The 25,347-nt window shown below is 36.6% G+C and overlaps 1 protein-coding gene across 1 annotated transcript in view; it reads right to left on the bottom strand.

Moving 5' to 3' along the window:
- Positions 1–2,213: 2,213 nt before the first annotated feature.
- The window catches only part of LOC121990770, a 76,154-nt gene continuing 53,020 nt past the window's right edge, over positions 2,214–25,347 (bottom strand). The window contains exons 7-11 of the mRNA XM_042544841.1: positions 3,785–4,222; positions 3,477–3,682; positions 3,026–3,368; positions 2,808–2,884; positions 2,214–2,729 (exon numbers count right to left, since the gene is read on the bottom strand). Coding sequence (XP_042400775.1) covers positions 2,541–2,729; positions 2,808–2,884; positions 3,026–3,368; positions 3,477–3,682; positions 3,785–4,222 — 1,253 coding nt within the window. The 3' untranslated portion in view covers positions 2,214–2,540. The remainder of the gene's footprint in view (positions 2,730–2,807; positions 2,885–3,025; positions 3,369–3,476; positions 3,683–3,784; positions 4,223–25,347) is intronic.

The following is a 25,347-nucleotide window of genomic DNA, read 5'->3' as shown; positions in this document are numbered from 1 at the left end:
AAGGAGTATCAATGATTCGAGGGTGTTCTAAATTATCTTTGGGATACATTGTTACACTCTTACAAAGAGCGGTTTGTTTCAGCATGGGCTGATACATGTACGCACCTCGGGAGCAATTCAAATCAAAAGTATAGTCACTTTGTAGCTTTATTATTTAAATTTTATTCATTGTATATTTTAATTATTTTCAGTATTAAAACACAATGTATTTTTTTATTATAGGGTAGAGTCTGCACATGCGAGATTGAAGTTATATTTGGGAAATACCATATCATCCCTACAAACATCTTTTGAAAAAATACATAAGATGTTGAGAATTTAGTTCGGGGATATTAAGAAGTCATTCGAGAGATCTCTCAACATTCCACGCTATCAACATTTACATGATGACATTTTTAGTCAAATAAGGTGTCAGATTTCATTAGAGGCAATGAAGTTAATTTCTGGTCAGCTAAAATGCATTGAGGAAGCATCTCATCAGCTAGCCGACAGATGTAACTGTTTTATCAAAATTGTATACGAATTTCCATGCGAACACGATCTTGCACATTACCGTTATTTATCCATTCTAATTCCGCTACAAAGTATCAATGTTCATTAGAGGAGATTGTTGATGCACGTACATCGGTTTAATGACAAGGGAGCACGACCCAACATGACATCCCCACGTTATTGAGATATTAGATGAGATGGATACACATATGCGAGAGCATATAATAGATAAGTTTTTTGATATGATAGATCCATCTCAAAGTACAGTTCAAGCTCCTTCATACAACACAGAACATAGAGGTCGACTTACGGGTAGAGATGAGTAAAGTGAACGTCGCATACTTTCTTTTGCAGATTAATAAATAAAATTGATTAAAAAATTAAATTAAATAAAATTAAAAATATATATAAATGCGAGAGCTAGCTGCTTTTAAACAAAATTAATAAAAAAATAAAATTAAATAAAATTGAAAAGAATATACAAAGGAAAAAAAAAAGATAGAAGCATCATTTGATGGTAATAATGACAAAAGACGAATAAGTTTGCTCTCATTTGATGGTAATAATGACAAAAGACGAATAAGTTTGCTCTCAATGTCCCGGTTAATTTATTTTATGATCAATACAGAGGAGGTAAATCATGGATAACTATTAATTTTTAGAATAATGACTAATATATAAGAAAGATATTTACTTTAGATATATTAAAATTCGAATTTTAAATCATATGATAATAACACTTTATATATGTTAACCAGTACATCATCTTAAGAGGACGGTAGAAGCATCATTTGAAAGAGTGGGGGCGGTGCTGTGAGAAGGGAGAAAAGCAACTCTGACTTAGGAAAGGTACTCGTCTGTAAATGGTAACATGCATAAAAATAAAAGGGTATTGCTAAATGACCAGAATCTGGCCAGCTAGAATATATGCATGCATGCATATGCATGGGTATTTTAGTAATTTCATATGGCCACATTAATTATATGCATGTCCATGCATGCATTTTAATTGGGAGATAGCGATTTCTAGCTGGCCAGATTCTGGCCAACAAGATTTACTCAAAATAAAAATAGATATATGATTTAGTAATTTTAGGTTAAGTATACATTACTGAGTAATTTTGAAAACCTGTGGTCCGGTCAAACTGTTTCTACTTAAATGCACGGATCCCAGTGAATAGTCCAAATCAAACAAGTTATCTAAAGCATTTAATAAAATAATAATAATAATATAATGTAATAAATAAAACGATAAGCCTCCATGCATGCAAACTCTTCCGACGTGGATTATTGACTTTTTCAAAGTCTTTGCTTGCATTAATTAATTTCACGTGGACTGTAGACTGCAATTCCCACAACCACTCCCTTAATACATGCACAAATCAATCGCAATCTTATCTCTAAATAAACACTTCAAATTTTCAAATATTAAGTAAATCGAATATAATATCAAATCAGTTTGAAATTTATCTGTTAATTTATCAAAATTAAAACCACCTTGAATATCTAATAAATTGAAAAGATATCCTGCTGTACCATTTCTCCAATAGAAATCTATGCCTTTTATTCTTTATTTTTTTCTTCTTCTTTCTTTCCCACATTATTCCTTTCTTATTCGTGGTGAAATCGAAATCAGATAGAGCACAAGTTGAACAAGGCACCTTGTGATGAGATTCCCTTGCAGCATTTGGATTTGTCTGCTAAGCAAGCTGCTGTTTTCCAATTTGATCGATCTCTTCCAACTGGTTCCTTCTTGTGGACCATCCACACACAAAGCAGCGAGTTTGTTGGGGAATTTATTGAAATTTAAGAAAACCAAAAGAAACTTGCACAAAGAACCAAATGACTCAGCAGCTGATATGATGATTTCTTCTTGCACTCACACAAGAAACAAAATAGTGCCATCACAACCCCCCCTCATATTGTCTCAAGAAACAAAATCCAAGCAAATGAATGTACATTGATCTTCTCCATTTGCTGCGGTATCAACCGGAATTATTGTAAGTCGCGATTAGCTCTTTGAATACAGGATTAATTTTAAGTTTCCTTCATTTGCAGCTATAGCTCTCAGATTTTCCATCTTCAGAGCTGTCTCCATGCAGGCCTGAATGCAGTGGACTCATCGGAGAAATAGATTGCGAGACACTATGATGCGATGAATTAGTGTATTGTTCTTCGGGAACCCGTAAGCCTCCATCAATTGCTCTGCTTGTTTTTTGAGTGTGCAATCTGTATTTCTGTGTAACAATGATGATACAGCTGGATTAGGATTAGTAAGATGAAACTACATGTGGAAATTGGAAAGAAGAATCCACCTGCAAATGGCTCTTTACTTCATCATTTGTGAGTTCATCAACTAGCATCATTTCTCGAATCTGCTTAGGAGTAGCCACTGCATCATAATAAGAAAGGTTTTCTTGTTTTCTGTCAGATGGAAGATGAACAAATCGACCAATTTCCTTTCTCCACATGAGCAAAATAGTAATTCTGAAGTATAGACAGCAATAAGAGCTTCATTCAACTGAGGTCTTACCATGTGCACCACCGAGCTCCTCGGTCGCGAGCACAAACCGCCGATGCAGCTCCTGAGACCAGCACCTCCTCATCTTCCTAGGCTGCTTCTGTTGCAGATGCAAGCCATAGTGTGTGCCAGGTGCTGCCGCCGGAGATGCTTCCAGGGATTCTTTAGTACAGTACTTATGGCAACTAACTGGATGGTTCTTGATGGCCGGAGTCACATAACCATGAGTGATCGTAGTAGAGCACAGAGAGAGGTCAGACAACACAGCGGCAGACTCATCGTCCTCCTTGGAGCTGTATAGTTCCAATACCGGCAGGGACGTGTCTCCGCCGTTCCGAGAATCGAATACTGATTTCTGCAATCAGAACCAAAGGAATCCATTTAAGATCAAAAATACTCCGAGAAGTGAACAAAGATTCATTTTTTCCCCCAAATAAATGACAAAGAATTATGTATTTCCAACCTCTTTAAAGTTCATCTTATCATGTTTCTGGTCATCTTTACTTTCCTCGCAGATCCAGAGTTGGAACGAGCTCGTCCAGTTCTTCTTATCTCTGAAATCCGAGCTACTCTCGTGGATTTTACCCTTAATCGGCATGAATTCCTGGAACACACGGCCGAAACCCTCGGCGCGGCACCGATCGATCTCCCTCTTCAACTCCTCGATCACTGCGATCGAAATTCCCAAACAAAAGAACCCTAATTTTAACCTACAAGGATCCTAGCGAAATCAATTAAAGGAAGGGCAGAAGGGAGGAGCATCGGACCGACCCTCGCAGACGAGGCGCATGCAGAGAGGGAGCTCGCGCTTGAAAGCTTCGATCTTGCGCTTCTCCTCCTCCAAACTCTTGATGGACTCCTCCAGCCGCCACACCTGCCGCCCTCTCTCCCTGCTCTCCGTCACCACCTTCTTCACGAACCCGACGGCGACGGCCCGCATAGCACACAGCTCTAACTCCGATCCCATCTCCACCACTGCCGAACCCATCATCGCCGCCTCCGTCTCCGTCTCCGTCTCCGTCTCCGTCTCGATGGGATGTAACGATGGAGAAGACGAGAAAGAGGGCGATTGATTTATAGACGAACCGGTCCGGTCCGACCAATCGAGCCAAGATTCGCGGCGACTCGTCGCCGTGTAGCGCGACGCTCTGAGATCTCGCGGCGCCGAGATGCCGCTTCTCAGCTCTCCGGATTTGGAATCTTTGTGTCCTATTTAGCATTTTTAAATATATTTTTGGTTATGATTATTTTAAGTGATTATTTATTTATTTCTCTCTTTTTTTTTCTACGAAGCAATTTTTTTTGAATTTTCCGGTTTTGTCAATGGTCAAATAAATCAAGCTCGCGGAATCTATTTTTAATATATAATTGAAATTCGTTGATCTTTATCTTAATTTGATAGTTTTAGTTTCAATATTATCATGGGCAGGTGGTGAATTAGGAATCTCAAAAATTTAGATAAAAATAATGAGATGGTATCGTATCCTATTTGGAATAGTATACTTTTGAACCTATATATTTATTTTTATTTAAAAATTTAAATATATAAAATTATAAAATATACATCATGATCATCGACATCAACTTTCCTAAAAGCATACATGCATTAATAGGATGTTATAACACTTCCTTGGTGTTAAAACCATTGTGAAGGGATATTATAGTACCCTTCTCTTGAACACGTTCAAGGTATTCAACGTGTTCAAGCAAACGTCAGGCCCACCTCGTGTGTATATTTTTTTTTATTTTTTTATTTTACTTATTAAAAAATTATAAATTTTAAAAATGATTGAAATAGTAAAATTTTAATATATTTTTTTAAAATAGTAAATTATTTTTTTAAAGTAAGGTTATTATTAAAAATAAATAATTTAATTATTTTAAAATATATTTATTTAATATGATATAATTGTAAGATTATTGGTTAGATTGTGAGACTCATAAATAATAAGTGGTAATGTTAAAAGAATGTATATGAAAGAGAGATGTTATTATAATGAGTTTGTGACAGTGGACCTTATGTTTTTTGATGAGGTGGTGGATGTTATAATAGGAGTGGCTTGTGGATGCTCTAAATACATAATTTATCTTAAATTTTATATTTTATTTAAAAAAAAATCTTTGCATTAGAATATTTCATAAATAGTACTTCTCTAAATTAATTCGCTAGATATTAAAAGATTATTTAATTTGGAAGAGAGAAAAAAATAAAAGAAATGGATTGGATAATGAAAATTAGATATTACATAGGAAAACAAATAATAAAAAAATAGAAGAGAGAAGAAAATAATAAACAAATAAATATAATGAAAATTTTAGGATAACTAATGTAATGTATAGTGAAAAATGATTATCTAAATCTAATAAAATAGATGATTTATTCTAAATTTTAGAAATATTATAAAGCAACTGATATGGATATTCTTAAAAAGCCACAACTAAATTCATGAAAGCAAAATATACGTGTATATATATACAGTTCACTATTCAACTTGAAACTCTTATTTTATATGATATATGTTAATCTTATGGATAAGACTAGACTTCAACTTTAACTGTTAGAGCATCCATACAAATTTTTCTATAATATCTCTAAATTTTGAGATAAATAATGTATTTATTTAATTTAGATAATTATTTTTTATTACACATTATATTTACTATCCTAAAATTTTCATTATTCTTTATTTTTTTTATTTTCTTCTCTCTTTTATTTTTTTATTATTTTGTCTCTCTCCTTATATAATATTTACTTTTCATTATTCAATCCCTTTTCACTAAATTAAATGATATTTTAATATTTAAAGAATATATTTTATTCCCTAAATAAAAAAAAAATACTTTTCATGAAATCTAAATTTAGAAAATAGATAGGTTAATTGATGTGAAAGTTTTTTTTACATAAAATGTAAAATTTAAAATAAATTCTGTATTTAAGAAAATTAATATGAATGCTCTTCTAGTGTCAAAAGCTAAGCTCTCTATTGTAATAGAAGGTGGAATCCACCACTCCAGCGGCTCTAGACTGTTCACCTCATACGTTCATCTGTGAAGAAGTAAATCGGGAAACTACAGTTGACCACTATGAGTAGGATATTTTTCTCGACTTTATCGAAATTTGACTCCTTATCTATTATAGTAATATCAACCCCATAATAACTAACTCAACCATATTTTGGACCAATTATGAGCTCTCTAGAATCGGTGCATGTGCATACCAAAGACAGATCTCTTTATTTAATTGCTTCAAGAGTTTTTTCTTACTTCTCTATGCATTTATTTGTGTGTATTCTTCAATATTATCATGGCTCGAATTTGTTCGTCTATTGTTTGATATGTAATGCACCTATTATTACGGACGAATCTAGAAATTAGAGGTGGGGGTGTGCTAATCTCGAGTTGGGCGATTCCTCCATCTAAGTTCACTTTGTATGAGCACGTTATCATCTCATATTTTTTTTATATATATTTCACTTAATTAAAAAAAATTATTGAATACTTTTTTTATTATTTATAAAATTATTAAATTAATTGACCGGTAATGATACATAACCATTCAAAATTTGAAGATCATGATAAAAGGCATGATCGCTAATGCAATGTTAACTTACGTGTGGCCGATGGTGAGGTAGAGGTAGTAGGTCCTGAAAATTGATGTCCTGAAAATTCAATGGCAAGAATTTTGGACCAAAATTTGATCCAAGTTGCAACATAGAAATAGGACTCCTGCATAGCTTGAGGTTGCCATCGAAAATTGGATCAAAATTCGATCCAAGTTGCAAGTTAGGGGCAGAGCGAACTCTTGCATAGCTTGCTAGTTTTCCGCTTGTATTCAATTTCATGTTCCTAAACAACAAAACAAGCACACGAAATCAAGCAACCTCACGCGATGCTCACAGAAGGAACGGGGACATAGAAATGGTGGACGAGAGGAGGACCGCGAGGATGGCGACGACGATAGCTCCTATGGCGCGTATTAGAGTCCACCGGAAAGCTGAGAGGGCAGTCGACGTTGACCTACGCGGCTGCATCCCTCCGATTTGCCTTGGCTTACTTCTTTGTCTCCCCTTCTCTTCTAGTTTACAGAAGGCGAGACGAGAAAGGTGCAGAAATAAAAAAAAAAAGGAAAAAATCCAGAGACAAAATTTGGATTGGGCTATAGCCCAGGATAGCCCATATGTACATCCGTCTCTACCTATTATATCAACATCCAAAGAATAAGTGGTACGCGGTCTCAAAGTACATTTCTTTGTAAGTCACATCGGTTATCAAAAGATATGAAAGTCAGCCTTTGATTAGCAATAAATCTTTTACTTTAAGTAACAAATAAATAACTAAGAGATAAACTCGTCAATTTGGATTGGATCAATCCAGTTGACCCATCATGTCAAATAGTTTAAATAGATTGAGTTAAATTTTATTAATTTATTTAAAAAAATAGGCTTAAATGGACCAACCTATGCAGGTTGCCTATCCAGGTGAGCCGTCCAATGGTGAGTTCAAGTTAGCCAACGAATCGAGAAGGATTTTTTTTTTTTTTTTAAAAAAAGGATTATGGATTATGAATATACATTGAAATATGTTTATTATATATATATATGTGTGTGTGAAATCAAGAATCAAAAAATTTATTGGAGATTTTTTTTAGACATCTTTATTTATGAAATGATGGAACTAAATAAATTGTAAGGATTTTTCTATATTTATTACTTTTTGATGTGTTGCTCATCTAACTCAACCCATCTTGAATTGGTCTCATTTGGAGATTTCCTGACTTGTCAAGATGGTGGACTACCCAGCCCACCCGGCTGACAACTCTACTAATTGATAAACAAGAACTTCCCATCTCCTTCGTATATAGCTAATTCCATCCTTTGAATTAAAAAACTTATTTGTTGGTAGATCAAACAATCGCTATTAGAATCTAGATCCATTTGTTTATCATAAACAAAAAAAAATTGAAACTGTCAAAAGCATCGAAAATAAAACAATCAGTTATTTGTGTAAAAACTTTGCCCATGGGAATGTAAACCTAATCCACTTGTAAGGCCAAGTGAATTACTGAGAGAAGTCCCTCCTAACAATATTATCCTCTACGATTTATGTCAGTGTTGATCTTGGGATAGATTAACGGGAAATGTTTGGGACGAGTGCGGTCGTCTTTTTGCCGACTCTATAATTTATGTCAGATATTTATCTAATATATAAAATTATACGTATTATCAAAAACACCAAATATATTGATGAATATTTCCTTTATTACAGTCATACTTGTTGGCCAACACGACCATTTGTCATTTGAGAAAATACCCAAATGAACGAAGCAGACTTGTAAGTCTTGGTCCTCAAATTATTACCTTATTAGGCTTGTCGGCCGTTCCAACCCTAGCTTCGCATATATACTTCAATTTCTCTCAAGTTTGTTGGGTGGTGAGAAGTTGGATGTATTCCTAAACAATTTAGGATTTAATTTTTACACTTGATACACCTACAATAGGGTCATCTTAACGTTCCATGAGACTCGGCATGTCGAAGCATATCTTCTCCCATGTCTTAGTCACTTGCAGAAGTGACCCTAGGTAATTTTTTTTTGCACTTAAAAACCTAATTTATGTTGGGACTTTCGGGCTGCAAAAACCGCTTTTTGCGTTGCGGAAACCCCGAAGTTTTGCCACGGATCCGTGCGAAGATATATAAAAATTTACATGTACATGTTTCCTACCTTAGATCTACACTAGATCTACAAGAAAGTGAGTATAACTTTGAAGCGAAACACTTGGCAAATCCCGCTCGTCCAAGGTCCATCGGATCTCAAGTGTGTTCAAATGTACACACCTCTAGAAGTATCCACACAAACAAGAGATGAAGAAGAAACCTTAGAGTGTGCTAGCACCCCAAAGGAGTCTTAGGAAGGATGAGAGGGAGAGCAAGAAGGAAGAGAGGAGGAAGAAGATGATGCTGTTAGGATGTATACTAAAAGCCTAGCTTTTGGTATAAATATTTATCTAGAAATAAGAATCACATTGGTCAAATGTCTACATTTATGATAAATGTAGTTGTTCAATTAATTTATATTGTAGATAACATGGTGTGTGGTGTCACACACAGAGGATCATGTTATCAGTACCTTATAAATTATAAACAATAGCTCACGACCAAGATGGAAAGGAACAAACCATTGGAAGGTCGTAGTGTAATTAGATATTAGTTTATCTTAACTATATAGTTACACTAGTACACTTAGAGTGTATTGAGTAGGACCATTAGAGGTCGTTTCTTTTATACTGACTTTATAAAGGAACAAAGATCTCAGTTATTATGGAAGTGTGTGCTCTTAATCCTAATATAATAACAAGCACATATATTTGATATTTATTTCTTTAATTTATCAATGGGTGAGATTTAGTTCGATAAATCAATAAGCCCGATAAGTTGGGAAATGATATCACTTATAGTGTGTGTTGTTGATTATATAAGGAAATTGTGTCCTAGTAATCTAGGTTGAGAATGTCCCCAAGAGGAGCTCATAAGGATTGTCATGTTAAACCCTGCAGGTGGACTTAGTCCGACATGACGATAAAGTTGAGTGGTACTACTCTTGGACTAAGATATTAATTAAGTGAGTTGTCAGTAACTCATTTAATTAGTGGACATTCATTATCTTAAACACAGGGAGACTAACACACTCATAATAAGAAGGAGCCCAAAATGTAATTTGGGATTGGTGCGGTAGTTCAATAATAGTTCTTTAGTGGAATGAATTATTATTGATGAAATTAAGTTGTGTGTTCGGGGCGAACACGGGAAGCTTAATTTTATCGGGAGACCAAAACCAATTCCACCTCTCGGTCCCTATCGTAGCCTCTTGTATATAGAGATTTATACCCACCACATACCCACCACATACCCACCTTCTTACCCATCCATTGAGGCCGGCCAAGCTAGCTTGGAACCCAAGCTAGGGCCGGCCAAGACCCAAGTTGGTGGGTGGCCAAAGCTTGGGTCCCAAGCTTGGGTGGCCGACCACTAGAATATTAAAAGGATTTTTATTAAAATTATTTCTTATGTGGATGATTTTAAAGAGAGTTTAAAATTAAAATTTCCTTTTATAGCTTTCTACAAAGATTAAGAGAGATTAATCTCTTTCCTTATTTGTAGATTAAAGGATGATTTTAATTTTTGGTAAACTTTCCTTTTTTGTAAATCATCTACATGTTTAAAAGAGAGTTTAAAATTTGAAATCTTTCCTTATTTGTTGATTAAAAGGTGGATTTTAAATTTTAAGAAAACTTTCCTTTTTAACCCTGTTCATGATTTAAAAGAGAGTTTAAAAATTAAATATTCTCTTTTATAAGTTTCTACAAGAGATTAAGAAAAGATTTGATATCTTTCCTTATTTGTAGATTAAAAGAAATTTTAATTTTTAGAGATAACTTTCTTTTTATCCACATGTTTAAAAGAAAAATTTTAATTTATAAAATTTCCTTTTTACTAACCATGAAGGGATTAAAATTATTGGAGAAATTTTTATAAATTTCTGTAGACAAATTAGAAATTTTAATTAATTAAAACTCTCCTTGTTTATAGCTTATGGTGGCCGACCATTATAATTGATGAGAAAAAAATTATTTTTAATTAAATAAATTTTCTTTTTCAATGGCAAAAGAATTAAGGAAGTTTTTATTAAATTTTCCTTATTTGCCAAGACTAAGGATTATAAAAGAGGGGGTAGAGGAGGCTTCATGGCTAACGACTCTATTCTATTTTCTCTCTCTTTTCTTCCTTGGTGTGGCCGGCCCTTCTCCTTTTCTCTCTTCCTCTTGTGTGGCCGAAATCCTTTATCTCTTGGAGCTTGGAGTGTTGGTTGCTACTCGGAAAACCTAGAGGTTCCACTGTACAAAAATTTTGTACAAAGGTCTGAACCTTTTCCTAGCTACCATGTGTTCTTTTAAATTAAATTTTGGATCGCCTGCGGAACTTAACACGTTTGATCCAAAACTTAATCTATTTGTTCTTTTAGGTTTTGACTTGGATCTCCTGCGGAACTTTACACGTTTGATCCAAATCACCTAAGTTATTAATTCCATTAAATATTAATTTCCATAATTGGTTCTCAGTACTGACGTGACGAGGCACATGACCTTCTTGGATATGGGAACAACCATCACCGACTAGACAAAACCTTTTAAGGAAAGCTAATATTTAATTTCCTAAAATAACTTTAGGTTAACCGAAAAGAACAATCAAATCACAAGGAAAAGAAAAAACAAAAGAACGCAACATCGAAAAACATATTCGAAATACTAGAATCGTAAGCCTCTTGTATTTGGTATTTATTTCCAAAAATAACTAGTATGATGCGGAAAGGAAAAATGACTAGTTATACCTTTTAGAAAGACCTCTTGATCTTCTACCGTATTCCTCTTCTAACCTCGAACGTTGTGTGGGCAACGATCTTCCGAGATGAAAAATCACCAACACACCTTCTTCTCCTCCTTGCTAGGTTCGGCCAAAACAAAAGCTTCACCAAGGATGAAGAAAACCACCAACTAAGCTCCAAGGGATGCAAGCTTTCTCTCCTCCTTCTTCTTCTTCTCCAAGTAGTATCCGGCCACCACAAGAGCTCCAAGCCAAGAGAGAGGTTTCGACCACCACAAAGAAGAAGAAAGGAAGAGGATGGCCGGCCACACCAAGGAATAAGAGAGGAAGAAAAATAATAGAGGTTGTACCTCTTGAAGGCACCCCAACCCCCTCTTTTATATTCCTTAGCCTTAGTAAATTAGGAAATTTAATTACAATAAAATTTCCTTAATTTTCGTTGACATGAATTAATTGAGAAAAATAAAATAAAATTTCCCAATTAAACTTATAATGGCCGGCCACATCATAGAGAGACAAATTAGACAAGTTTCAATCAACAAATTAAAATTGCCTAATTTGTCTTTGGAAATTTTTAAAAAATAAAATTTCTCTTCAAAATCCCTTCATGGTTGATAAAAAGAAATTTCTATAATTTTAATTTTCCAACATGTGAATAATTTTTAAAAAGAAAATAAAATATCTTTCCAATCTACAAATAAGGAAAGAGATCTAATCTCTTTCTTTTAATCTTTTGTAGATCCTTTAAAGAGAGATATTTTAATTTTAATTCTCTATAATAAATTATATCTTTCACATAATAAAAATTAAAAATTAAAATTCTTTTTAATTACATTAGGGCCGACCCCTTCTAGCTTGATTCCCAAGCTAGCTTGGCCGGCCCCCTTTAGGTAGGTATAGAAGGTGGGTATAGTACTCTATAAATAAGAGGCTACGATAGAGACCGAGAGGAGGAATTGGTTTTGGTCTCCCGATAAAATTAAACATCCCGTGTTCGCCCCGAACACATAACTTAATTTTATCAATAATAATTCATTCCACTAGAGAACTATTATTGAACTACCGCACCAATCCCAAATTACATTTTTGGGCTCCTTCTTATTATGAGTGTGTTAGTCTCCCTGTGTTTAAGATGTCAAATGTCCACTAATTAAGTGAGTTACTGACAACTCATTTAATTAATATCTTCATCCAAGAATAGTACCACTCAACCTTATCGTCATGTCGGACTAAGTCCACCTACAGGGTTTAACATGACAATCCTTATGAGTTCCTCTTGGGGACATTATCTGTTGAAGTGTATACTGAAAGCCTAAGCTTTGTAAACATTCATTATGAATAAAGAATCACATTTGGTCTAATTGTCTACATTTGTTTGTAGTTGTTCATTTAATTTATATTGTAGATAACATAGTATGTGGTGTCACATACAGAAGATGATGTTATCAGTACCTTATAAATTATAAACAGTAGCTCACGACTAAAATGGAAAGGAACAAACCATTAGAAGGTCGTAGTGTAATTAGGTATTAGTTTATCTTGACTATACAATTACACTAGTACACTCAGAGTGTATTGAGTAGGACCATTAGAGGTCGTTTCTTTTATACTGACTTTATAAAGGAACAAAGACCTCAGTTATTATGGAAGTGTGTGCTCTTAATCCTAATATAATAACAAGCACATATGTTTGATATTTATTTCTTTAATTTATCAATGGGTGAGATTTAGTTCGATGAATCAATAAACTCGATAAGTTGGGAAATGGTATCACTTATAGTGTGTGTTATTGATTATAGAAGGAAACTGTGTCCTAGAGATACTAGGTTGATAATGTCCTCAAGAGGAGCTCATAAAGATTGTCATGTTAAACCCTGCAGGTGGACTTAGTCCGACATGATAATAAGGTTGAGTGGTACTACTCTTGGACTTAGATATTAATTAAATGAGTTGTCAATAACTCACTTAATTAGTGGACATTCGATATCTTAAACACAGGGAGACTAACACACTCATAATAAGAAGGAGCTCAAAAATGTAATTTGGGATTGGTGCGGTAGTTCAATGATAGTTCTCTAGTGGAATGAATTATCATTGATAAAATTAAGTTGTGTGTTCGGGGCGAACACGGGATGCTTAATTTTATCGGGAGACCAAAACCAATTCCTCCTCTCGGTCCCTATCGTAGCCTCTTATTTATAGAGTTCTATACCCACCTATACCCACCTTCTATACCCACCCAATAAGGGTCGGCCAAGCTAGCTTGGGATCAAGCTAGGGCCGGCCTAGGTATGAGATTGGGTGGCCGGCCCTAGCTTGAACCCAAGCTAGTAGGGCCGGCCAAAATAAATTAAAAAAGAAATTTAATTTTAATTTTTATTATTATGTGGAAGATATAATTTAAAGAGAATTAAAATTAAAATATCTCTCTTGTAAAAGATCTACAAAAGATTAAAGAAAGAGATTAGATCTCTTTCCTTATTTGTAGATTGGAGAGATGTTTTATTTTCTCTTTAAAAATTATTCACATGTTGATAAAATTAAAATTATAGAAATTTCCTTTTATCAACCATGAATAGATTTTAAAGAGAAATTTTATTTTTAAAAATTTCCGGAAACAAATTAGGAAGTTTTAATTGTTGATTAAAACTTGTCCAATTTGTTCTCCAATGATGTGGCCGGCCATTGAAGTTTGATTTGGAAAATTTATTTTATTTTTCTAAATTAAATCATGTCAAGGAAATTGAGGAAATTTTATTGTAATTAAATTTCTTAATTTGCCTAGGCCAAGGAATATAAAAGAAGGGGTGAGGGTGCCTTCAAGAGACACAACATCTATTATTTCTCTCCCTCTTTTGTTCCTTGGTGTGGCCGGCCAACCTCTCCCTCTCTTCCTCTTGTGGTGGCCGAATCTCCCTCTTCCATTGGAGCTCTTGTGGTGGCCGGATACTACTTGGAGAAGAAGAAGAAGAAGGAGAGAAAGCTAGCATCTCTTGGAGCTTGGTTAGTATTTTGGTTTTCCTCCTTGGTGAAGATTTTCCCTTTGTGGCCGAACCTTGCTTGGAGGAGAAGAAGGTGGTTGGTGTTTTCTCATCTTGGTAGATCGTTGTCCACACAACGTCCGAGGTTAGAAGAGGAATACGGTAGAAGATCAAGAGGTCTTTCTAGAAGATATAACTAGTAGTTTTTCCTTTTCCGCATCATGCTAGTTATTTATAGAAATAATACCAAATACAAGAGGCTTACGTTCTAGTATTTCGAATATGTTTTTCGATGTTGTGTTCTTTTGTTTCTTTCTTTTCCTTGTGATTTGATTGTTCTCTTTGGTTAACCTAAAGTTATTTTAGGAAATTAAATATTATCTTTCTATTAAAGGTTTTGTCTAGTCGGTGGTGGTTGCTCCCATATCCAAGAAGGCCATGTGCCTCGCCACGTCGAACCTTTTATGGAAATTAATATTTAATGGAATTAATAACAAGGAGACTTGGGTCGAACGTGTTAAGTTCCGCAGGAGATCCAAGTCAAAACCTAAAGAACAAATAGATTAAGTTTTGGATCAAACGTGTTAAGTTCTGCAGGCGATCCAAAATTTAATTTAAAAGAACACATGGTAGCTAGGAAAAGGTTCAGATCTTTGTGCAAAATTTTTGTACAGTGGAACCTATAGGTTTTCCGAGTAGCAACCAACATTATCAACCTAGTATCTCTAGGACACATTTTCCTTCTATAATCAACAACACACACTATAAGTGATATCATTTCTCAACTTATCAGGCTTATTGATTCATCGAACTAAATCTCACCCATTGATAAATTAAAGAAATAAATATCAAATATATGTGCTTGTTATTATATTAGGATTAAGAGCACACACTTCCATAATAACTGAGATCTTTGTTCCTTTATAAAGTCAGTATAAAAGAAACGACCTCAAATGGTCCTACTCAATACACTCTGAGTGTACTAGTGTAATTATATAGTCAAGATAAACTAATACCTAATTACACTACGACCTTCTAATGGTTTGTTCCTTTCCATTTTGGTCGTGAGCTACTGTTTATAATTTATAAGGTACTGATAACATCATCTTCTGCATGTGACACCACATACTATGTTATCTACAATATAAAATTATTGAACAACTACAAACAAATGTAGATAATTTGACCAAATGTGATTCTTTATTCAAACAAATGTTTACAAAAGCTTAGGCTTTTAGTATACACTCCAACAATCTCCCACTTATACTATTGACTAAGCTGCCATTTCTTCTACCATACATCTGATTCTCATTCCCTCCACATGCCGATCAAAAGCTTTCACCGGAAGGGCCTTAGTGAAAGGATCTGCCAGGTTATCCGCTGATGCAATCTTGGCGATGACAACTTCTCCTCACTTCACGATATCTCGTATCAGGTGGTACTTGCGCTCTATATGTTTACTTGCCTTATGAGCTCGTGGTTCCTTCGAGTTTACAACTGCACCGCCATTATCACAATAAATTGTGATGATTTTGGGCAAATCAGGAATCACATCTAAGTCCATTAGAAAGTTCCTGAGCCATACTGCTTCTTTAGCTGCCTCAGAGGCTGCTACATACTCAGCTTCCATGGTTGAGTCCGAAACGTATTTCTGCTTAACACTCCTCCATGAAATGGCTCCACCTCCTAAAGTAAACACATAGCCTGATGTAGACTTACTGTTGTCCCTATCTGATTGGAAATCTGAATCCGTGTAACCCACAGGGAGCAGATCGTCTGCTTGGTAAACTAGCATATAATCTCTAGTCATTCTCAGGTACTTTAATATATGCTTTACCGCAGTCTAATGTCCTTGTCTAGGGTTACTTTGATATCTGCTAACCATGCCCACGGCAAAATAGATATCAGGTCTCATACATAGCATTGCATACATTAGGCTTCCTACAGCCGAAGCATAAGGAACTGCTTTCATGTCCTCTATCTCCTTTGATGTCTTTGGAGACATCTCTTTAGATAGAGCTACTCCATGCCTAAAAGGTAAGAAACACTTTCTTGGAATCCTGCATGCTAAAACGAGCAAGGATTGTATCTATATATGAAGCTTAGGACAGACACAACATTCTTTTCTTGCGATCCCTTATAACTTTGATCCCAAGAATGTGTGCACAATCTCCTAAGTCCTTCATATCAAATTGTTTGGACAACCATACCCTTACGTCCGATAATACCTTGACATTGTTGCCAATTAACAAAATATCATATACGTATAGTACAAGAAATACCACCACGTTTCCGTTACACTTCTTGTATACACAAGACTCATTCGGACACTGAATAAATCCATATGACTGGATTACTTCATTAAACCGGATGTTCCAAGACCTTGAAGCTTGTTTCAGTCCATAAATGGACCGATTGAGCTTACACACTAGATGCTCTTTGCCTTTTTCAATAAACCCTTCTGGTTGCTTCATATGGATATTCTCTTCAAGACTTCCATTAAGGAAAGCTGTCTTGACATCCATTTGCCAAATCTCATAATCCATATGAGCAGCAATGGATAAGAGTATCCGGATAGACTTAAGCATGGCTATCGGTGAAAATGTCTCCTCATAATCGATTCCCTCTTTCTGAGTGTACCCTTTCGCAACAAGCCTAGCTTTGAAGGTTTCTACCTTCCCGTCTGTCCCTCTTTTCCTTTTGTAGATCCACTTGCATCCAACAACTTTTACACCATCAGGTGGTTCTACGAGCTCCCAGACCTTATTAGAGTACATAGACTCTATTTCAGAATCCATTGCCTTTTGTCAAGATGCTGCATCTATATCTTGGAGTGCTTCGTCATATGTTCGGGGATCAGGTTCATGTTTACCCGGGATCAAGTCTGAAGACTCTCCCAAAAACATGAATCTATCAGGCTGCCTAACAACCCTCCCACTACGACGAGGCACAGTCTGTGGTTGTGTATCATGTGTGACACGTGTTGCAGTCTCTTGTGGTACTTCATCTTGTACTGTTGGTACTAAGGTTGACGTGTCCTCTCTAAGTTCTTCTAAAACAACTTTGCTACTGGGTTTGTGATCCATTATATAGTCTTCTTCTAAAAACTGGGCATTGATGCTAACAATGACCTTCTGGTCTTTAGGACTATAAAATAAACCACCTTTCGTTCCTATGGGATACCCTACAAACACGCGAACTTCTGTACGAGATTATAACTTATCAGCATCTGGTTTCAGCACATGTGCTGGACTACCCCAAATCCGAATATGTCTTAGACTGGGCTTTCGCCCATTCCACAATTCTGTGGGAGTAGAAGAAACTGATTTAGAAGGTACTAAGTTCAGAATGTACACTGCTGTTTCCAGAGCGTATCCCCAAAATGAATTTGGTAATTCTGAATAACTCATCATTGATCTAACAATCTCCATAAGAGTCCTATTCCTTAGATTACATACCATTCATTGGGGTGTACCAACGGTTGGGATTGAATCCGACCTCGATAAGTAATTCCTAAACTCTCCTAAGAGGTATTCGCCACCACGATTAGACCGTAGTGTCTTGATACTTTTACCTAGTCGTTTCTCCACATCAGCCTTGTACTCTTTGAACTTATCAAAGCATTCAGACTTGCGGCGCATTAGGTAAATGTATCCATATCTTGAATAATCGTCTATAAAAGAGACAAAATATTCAAAACCTCCTCTTGCCTGGACAGACATAGGACCACACAAATCAGAATGAACCAATTCTAACACTTCTTTAGCTTTATACCCCTTAGACTTGAAAGGCCTCTTGGTCATTTTACCTTCTAAGCAAGATTCACAAGTTGGAAAATTTTCCAACTCTAATGAACCCAAAAGTCCATCGTCCATAAGCCTCTGAATCCTACTTAAGTTAATATGACCAATCCTTAGATGCCAAAGATATGCTTGGTTCATTTCCAAAGGTTCTTTTCTCTTATTAGAGTTAGAAGATGAATTATAAATTTCCATGTTTTGCTTTATGGGAGAAATTGGATTTAAAGTATACAAATTGCCAACTAATGCACCAGAACAGATAATCACTTTATTTCTCTTAATAACTACATCGTTACTAAATGAAACTGAATATCCATCCAAAAACAATTTAGAAATTAAAATTAAATTCTTTCTAAAACTGGGTACATAAAGATAATTTCTTAAAACCAAATTTCTATTTCTATTAAAAGATAAGTAGACATCTCCCACTGCAACAGCCGCCACCTTAGTAGCATTGCCCATGTAGACAGTAATCTCTCCTTCATATAGTCGTCGGGTTTCCTGGAGCCCTTGCAAGGAATTGCAGACATGATCAGTGACTCCCGTATCTACACACCAGGTGCTGGTAGATAACACCGCTAAACATGTTTCAACAACTAGAGCACGAGATATACCTTTGTTGTTCTGATTCCTTCCAATGTCCTGCCTGTTTGCGGATGAAGCACTTGCCCTTGCTTCTTCATTCCAGCTTTAGGTCCCGCTCCGAGATTTATTCACTTTCTTTGCTGAACCAACTTGTTTCTTCTTCTTCTTTCCTTCGGTTTAGAAGTAGAATCATTTTCAATAGTGAATATGAGAATTGTGACTAAACAAACCTTAAGTTCTGTTAGGAGTTCCGCCAATGAATATACCCTTTTGTTCATATTGTAATTCAGTGAATTGCTCAAAACTTCTAGGTAGTGTTTGGAGGATCATATCGATCCGGGTTTCCCATCAATTTCTCCTCCAAGGATCAGTATTCGTTCGGATAAGCCATCATCTTTAAGATATGATCCCTCACAGGAGTCTTGCATGGTGCGGTCATTATTTTTCTCATGGCTTCTTGCCTAGAAGCCCGATCCTGATGACCAAAGAGTTCCTTGAGATTGTTCATAATATCATAGGCTGTTGGTAAATCTTGATGCTGATGTTGCAATACATTTGACATTGAAGCCAAAATGTAACACCGCGCCATCTCATCTGCTTTTACCCATTTCCTATGATATTCAATCTCCTCTTGGATAGATTCCCCAGTGAGTGCATCAGGACAAGGTTCAATCAGTACAAACTTATAGCTTTCAGCAGTAAGAACAATGTCCATGTTCCTTTTCCAATCTATGTAGTTAGGACCAGTAAGTCTATTCTGTTGTAGTATGATGGACAGTGGGTTGAAAGTCATCCTAAGAATCACAAATAACTTTTGGTCAGAACTCTAAATTTAGAATAATATTGATTCCTCAAACAATACTATTTTAAGTTAACCAACGCCTCAAAACACCGTGAATTTTGTATGCCACAATAGTGTGGACGTATACAAATTCAGCATTTGTAAAAGGAGGGTTTAACCCATTAATTTTATTATCTTGTCAACCTAACTTTTTGACAATTAAAATTAATAGTTGGTATCCTTTGGTCACACGAATAATAGCAGTGACTCCGATGGGGAGGATACTATTAAACATGCCTAAGTGTATACCATTACTTGACACTAAGTCCATTAATAAGATTGTGCCCCTTCCGATGGGGAAGATCACACGCTCTTAATTAACTTCCTATAGTCATCCAAAATGGAAGTTTGTTCTAGTGATCCACAAACAAGCTCAGCCGATATGGAGGAAGGCACTCAGAGCCAACGCGCAAGTTTGTTTGCATCACTTACAAACCAGTAATGGAGACCGTGGAATTTATTTAAAATCCCTCTCCCACTTAGTTATTTATAAATGAGGAATTTTAACTATGCTAGCCTACTAGACTTGTATACTAACATGCACACACAGCATAATATAAAAGCAATAAATGAAAAACTAATTTTCAACTATTATGGATTTTATCTATGATTATCCTCCGTGTGTTGTCATCCCAAGCTGCTGCCATATTTGGCCACCGCCACTGGGTCTAGATGTCGCATCCATCTTGCTCCTTGTTCCGCTGCGCCTCTGGTCCTCAAAAACTTCCATGCTTTGCAAGATTCGATCCGCGACATAAATAGAATTTTACATTTTTCGATCCTATATTCCTCGAAAGAATGTACATGTAAACTAGATCGAACATAAAATAAACATTTACATCCATCGATCCTATATTCCATAAAAGGAATGTACATGTAACTAGATCAAAAATAAAATCCTATTAAAAACTAAATACAGCTCTTGCTGTATTTTATAATACAATCATGCACACACATATAATTGCCCTTGACATGTCCAAGGGTCCAATCACACACATAAAAAAAAACTATAAGCCATAATAGTTGGATCCTGCATCCACAAAGTTAGCACATCCTACTATTAACCTGCCTAAATTATGTATGACATGTGCATAATTAAACTAATACCAAATACACAGAGGCAAAACCCTCGCTCTGATACCAATTGTTGGTTGCTACTCGGAAAACCTAGAGGTTCCACTGTACAAAAATTTTGTACAAAGATCTGAACCTTTTCCTAGCTACCATGTGTTCTTTTAAATTAAATTTTGGATCGCCTGCAGAACTTAACACGTTTGATCCAAAACTTAATTTATTTGTTCTTTTAGGTTTTGACTTGGATCTCCTGCGGAACTTTACACGTTTGATCCAAATCACCTAAGTTATTAATTCCATTAAATATTAATTTCCATAATTGGTTCCCAGTACTGACGTGGCGAGGCACATGACCTTCTTGGATATGGGAACAACCACCACCGACTAGACAAAATCTTTTAAGGAAAGCTAATATTTAATTTCCTAAAATAACTTTAGGTTAACCGAAAAGAACAATCAAATCACAAGGAAACATCGAAAAACATATTCGAAATACTAGAATCGTAAGCCTCTTGTATTTGGTATTTATTTCAAAAAATAACTAGTATGATGCGGAAAGGAAAAATTACTAGTTATACCTTTTAGAAAGACCTCTTGATATTCTACCGTATTCCTCTTCTAACCTCGGACGTTGTGTGGGCAACGATCTTCCGAGATGAAAAATCACCAACACACCCTCTTCTCCTCCTTGCTAGGTTCGGCCAAAACAAAAGCTTCACCAAGGATGAAGAAAACCACCAACCAAGCTCTAAGGGATGCAAGCTTTCTCTCCATCTTCTTCTTCTTCTCCAAGTAGTATCCGGCCACCACAAGAGCTCCAAGCCAATAGAGAGGTTTCGGCCACCACAAAGAAGAAGAGAGGAAGAGGATGGCCGGCCACACCAAGGAATAAGAGAGGGAGAAAAACAATAGAGGTTGTAACTTATGAAGGCACCCCAACCCTCTCTTTTATATTCCTTAGCCTTGGTAAATTAGGAAATTTAATTACAATAAAATTTTCTTAATTTTCCTTGACATGAATTAATTGAGAAAAATAAAATAAAATTTCCCAATTAAACTTATAATGGCCGGCCACATCATAGAGAGACAAATTAGACAAGTTTCAATCAACAAATTAAAACTTCCTAATTTGTTTCCGAAAATTTTAAAAATAAAATTTCTCTTTAAAATCCCTTCATGGTTGATAAAAAAAAATTTCTATAATTTTAATTTTCAACATGTGAATAATTTTTAAAGAGAAAATAAAATATCTTTCTAATCTACAAATAAGAAAAGAGATCTAATCTCTTTCTTTTAATCTTTTGTAGATCCTTTAAAGAGAGATATTTTAATTTTAATTCTCTGTAATAAATTATATCTTCCACATAATAAAAATTAAAAATTAAAATTCTTTTTAATTACATTAGGGTCGGCCACCCATAAACCATGCTTAGGCCGGCCCTAGCTTGATTCCCAAGCTAGCTTGGTCGGCCCCCTTTAGGTGGGAATAGAAGGAGGGTATAGGTGGGTATAGTACTCTATAAATAAGAGGCTACGATAGGGACCGAGAGGAGGAATTGGTTTTGGTCTCCCGGTAAAATTAAGCATCCCGTGTTTGCCCCGAACACACAACTTAATTTTATCAATAATAATTCATTCCACTAGAGAACTATTATTGAACTACCGCACCAATCCCAAATTACATTTTTGGGCTCCTTATTATTATGAGTGTGTTAGTCTCCCTGTGTTTAAGATGTCAAATGTCCACTAATTAAGTGAGTTACTGACAACTCATTTAATTAATATCTTCATCCAAGAATAGTACCACTCAACCTTATCGTCATGTCGGACTAAGTCCACCTGCAGGGTTTAACATGACAATCCTTATGAGCTCCTCTTGGGGACATTATCAACCTAGTATCTCTAGGACACAATTTCCTTCTATAATCAACAACACACACTATAAGTGGTATCATTTCCCAACTTATCGGGCTTATTGATTCATCGAACTAAATCTCACCCATTGATAAATTAAAGAAATAAATATCAAATATATGTGCTTGTTATTATATTAGGATTAAGAGCACACACTTCCATAATAACTGAGATCTTTGTTCCTTTATAAAGTCAGTATAAAAGAAATGACCTCAAATGTGTTGGTGCAATATCCCTCAGGTCAAGGGTGACCTTGTTAACCAAGCTGAGTCTTGGTTAGGGTTTAGATGTTTGACAATAAGATATTGATTGAAGAAGAGTCAAGTAGGTCAAGGTTGACTGGATACTTGACTGGGAAGTCCTAACTGGAATGTCAGGCAGAAGGAAAGTCCTAGTGAGTGAAGCTAGGCAGAAGGAAATCCTGGTGAGTGAAGCCAGGTGAAAGTCCTAGTGAGTGAAGCTAGGCAGAAGGAAATCCTGGTGAGTGAAGCCAGGTGAAAGTCCTAGTGAGTGAAGCTAGGCAGATGGAAAACCCTAGTGAGTGAAGCTAGGTGAAAGTCCTGGTGAGTGAAGCCAGGCAAGGAAGGAAATCCAGATGGATCAAGGATGATCGGACATCTGGTGTTGGGAAGTCCAAGTAGGTCAAAGGATTGACTGGATACTTGGCAAGGAAGGAAATCCAGATGGATCAAGGATGATCGGACATCTGGTGTTGGGAAGTCCAAGTAGGTCAAAGGATTGACTGGATACTTGGCAAGGAAGGAAGTCCAGATGGGTCAAGGTTGACCAGACATCCGTGGGAGTCCAAGTAGGTCAATGGAGTAACCGGATACTGGCACGACGAGTAAAAGTCCAAGTGGGTCAAAGGATTGACCGGACACTTGGTCCGAGTACGTCAAGGGAGTGACCGGATGCGAGGCATGATGTACCACAGTGTCAAGGTTGACCGGATGTTGGTTAGGGAGGTTTGGGACTTGGTTTTGGGCAAAATTGCGCCGGATCGATCCGTGGATCGATTCAGCCGTGGATCGATCGCGATCGATCCGCATTCTTCCCAGAAGCTTCGGATCGATCCGTGGATCGAGAGGTCCCGATCGATCACCGATCGATCGGGACGATGTCGCCGCGATAGCGCCGGATCGATCCGTGGATCGATCCAGTGCTTCATCAGAAGCTCGGATCGATCCGTGGATCGATCCAAGCCTCCGATCGATTCGAACATTCGAATCGATCGGGATCCGACCGCTGGCGTTGCAGGCGAGCGTGGTCTTCGGCATCTCTTGACGAGCTCTTCTCAGATTCATTCTCCTCCACGACTCTCTACAAGCACGTGATCGCCAGTTCTTGAAGGTTCTTGGAGGCTTTCCAAGTCAAGAGGCGGATCTATTGCAAGAGGAAGAAGTTAGGGTTAGGGTTTTTACTGCACATCTTGTAAGCTTTTGCTTAACTTGTATTTCCCTTTCTTCTTCTTGTATTGAGAGTGTTGTAGGGCTTCTCCGCCTTTGGTAGTTACCATAAAGGAGTGTTATTCATAGTGGAGGGTGTGTGCGTTGGTGTGGATCCTTGGATTAGTCACCTCTTGTGAGGTGGATACCAAGTAAAATCCTAGTGTTAGCGTGTTTGTGTTTGTTTCTGTATTTTCCGCTGCACATCCAAGAAGAAACAAGCAACGCCAAGCAACGAAGCGCACCGAGCGAACGCGACGAGCTATTCACCCCCCCCTCTAGCTACTTTTGGTCCTAACAAGTGGTATCAGAGCGAGGTTGCTCTTCACCGGAATCATCGCCGGAAGGGTCAAGCGTAACAAGAAAAGCTAGAGGGTGAAGAAGTTGAAGCAATTTCTTCAAGTTCAAGATTTTATCAAGCTCAACTTCAAGATGCAATTCCAAGATGTACTTGGATTTGACACAAGGGTAGCTCCACCATACACATCGGCAAGCTTCGATTCTTGGAGATCAAGAATCGAAAATTTTCTTATGATGGAGATAGAGCAATGGTTTGCTCTAATGGAAGGCTTCAAAGCTCCAACGAACTCCAAGGGCAAGCTTCTAAAGAAAAGCAGATGGAGCTCGGAGCAAATTCAAAGGGGCGAGGCAAATGACAAAGTGACCAAGCTTTTGGTCAACTTATTGCCTAGCCACATCTTGGCTCAAGTTGGAGAATTCGAAGATGCCAAGGAGCTTTGGAGCAAATTGGCCAAGCTTCATGAAGAGATCCCCTCCACTGTACAAGATCAAGAAGAATCCAGAGGGTGACTCTTTGGAGCAAGACCAAGAGGAGGATTCCGAGGTTGAAAATGCTCAACCTCCAAGAAGAGGAAATCCAAGAAGCTTCATCCTCAAGGGAATGCAACGAAGGGAACAAGGAGAGAGCATACTCCTTGTTTCATATTCAAGATGATGAAGCCTCCACCTCTAGGATTGAAGGGGAGCAATCCTTGGTGACGCCGGATCAAGAAGAAGGAGAAGCTTCTACATCCGGGTCAAGAGAAGAAGAGGAGGAAGAAGCTTCTACCTCCACAAGTCAAGAAAAATCAAATGGAGGAGAATCAAGGTCCGATCAAGAGGAAGCTTCTACCTCCGGATCCAAAGAAAAGATGCCACCCCTACAAGCAAAGGTATAAATATTTCAATTAATAATAAAATCATATTATATGCTTTGAATGTAGGGAACATGGGCACTACAAGAGCAAGTGCCCTAAATTAGCCAAGAAGAAGGGCCAAGTGGCACAAAAGGGCAAGGTGAAGCCCAAGGAGGCCA

The sequence above is a fragment of the Zingiber officinale genome, chromosome 6B (assembly GCF_018446385.1).
Source record: "Zingiber officinale cultivar Zhangliang chromosome 6B, Zo_v1.1, whole genome shotgun sequence".
NCBI classification, from domain to species: domain Eukaryota; kingdom Viridiplantae; phylum Streptophyta; class Magnoliopsida; order Zingiberales; family Zingiberaceae; genus Zingiber; species Zingiber officinale.
The sequence above is the reverse complement of the archived record's forward strand: the minus strand, read 5'-3'. Positions and strand labels throughout refer to the sequence as shown.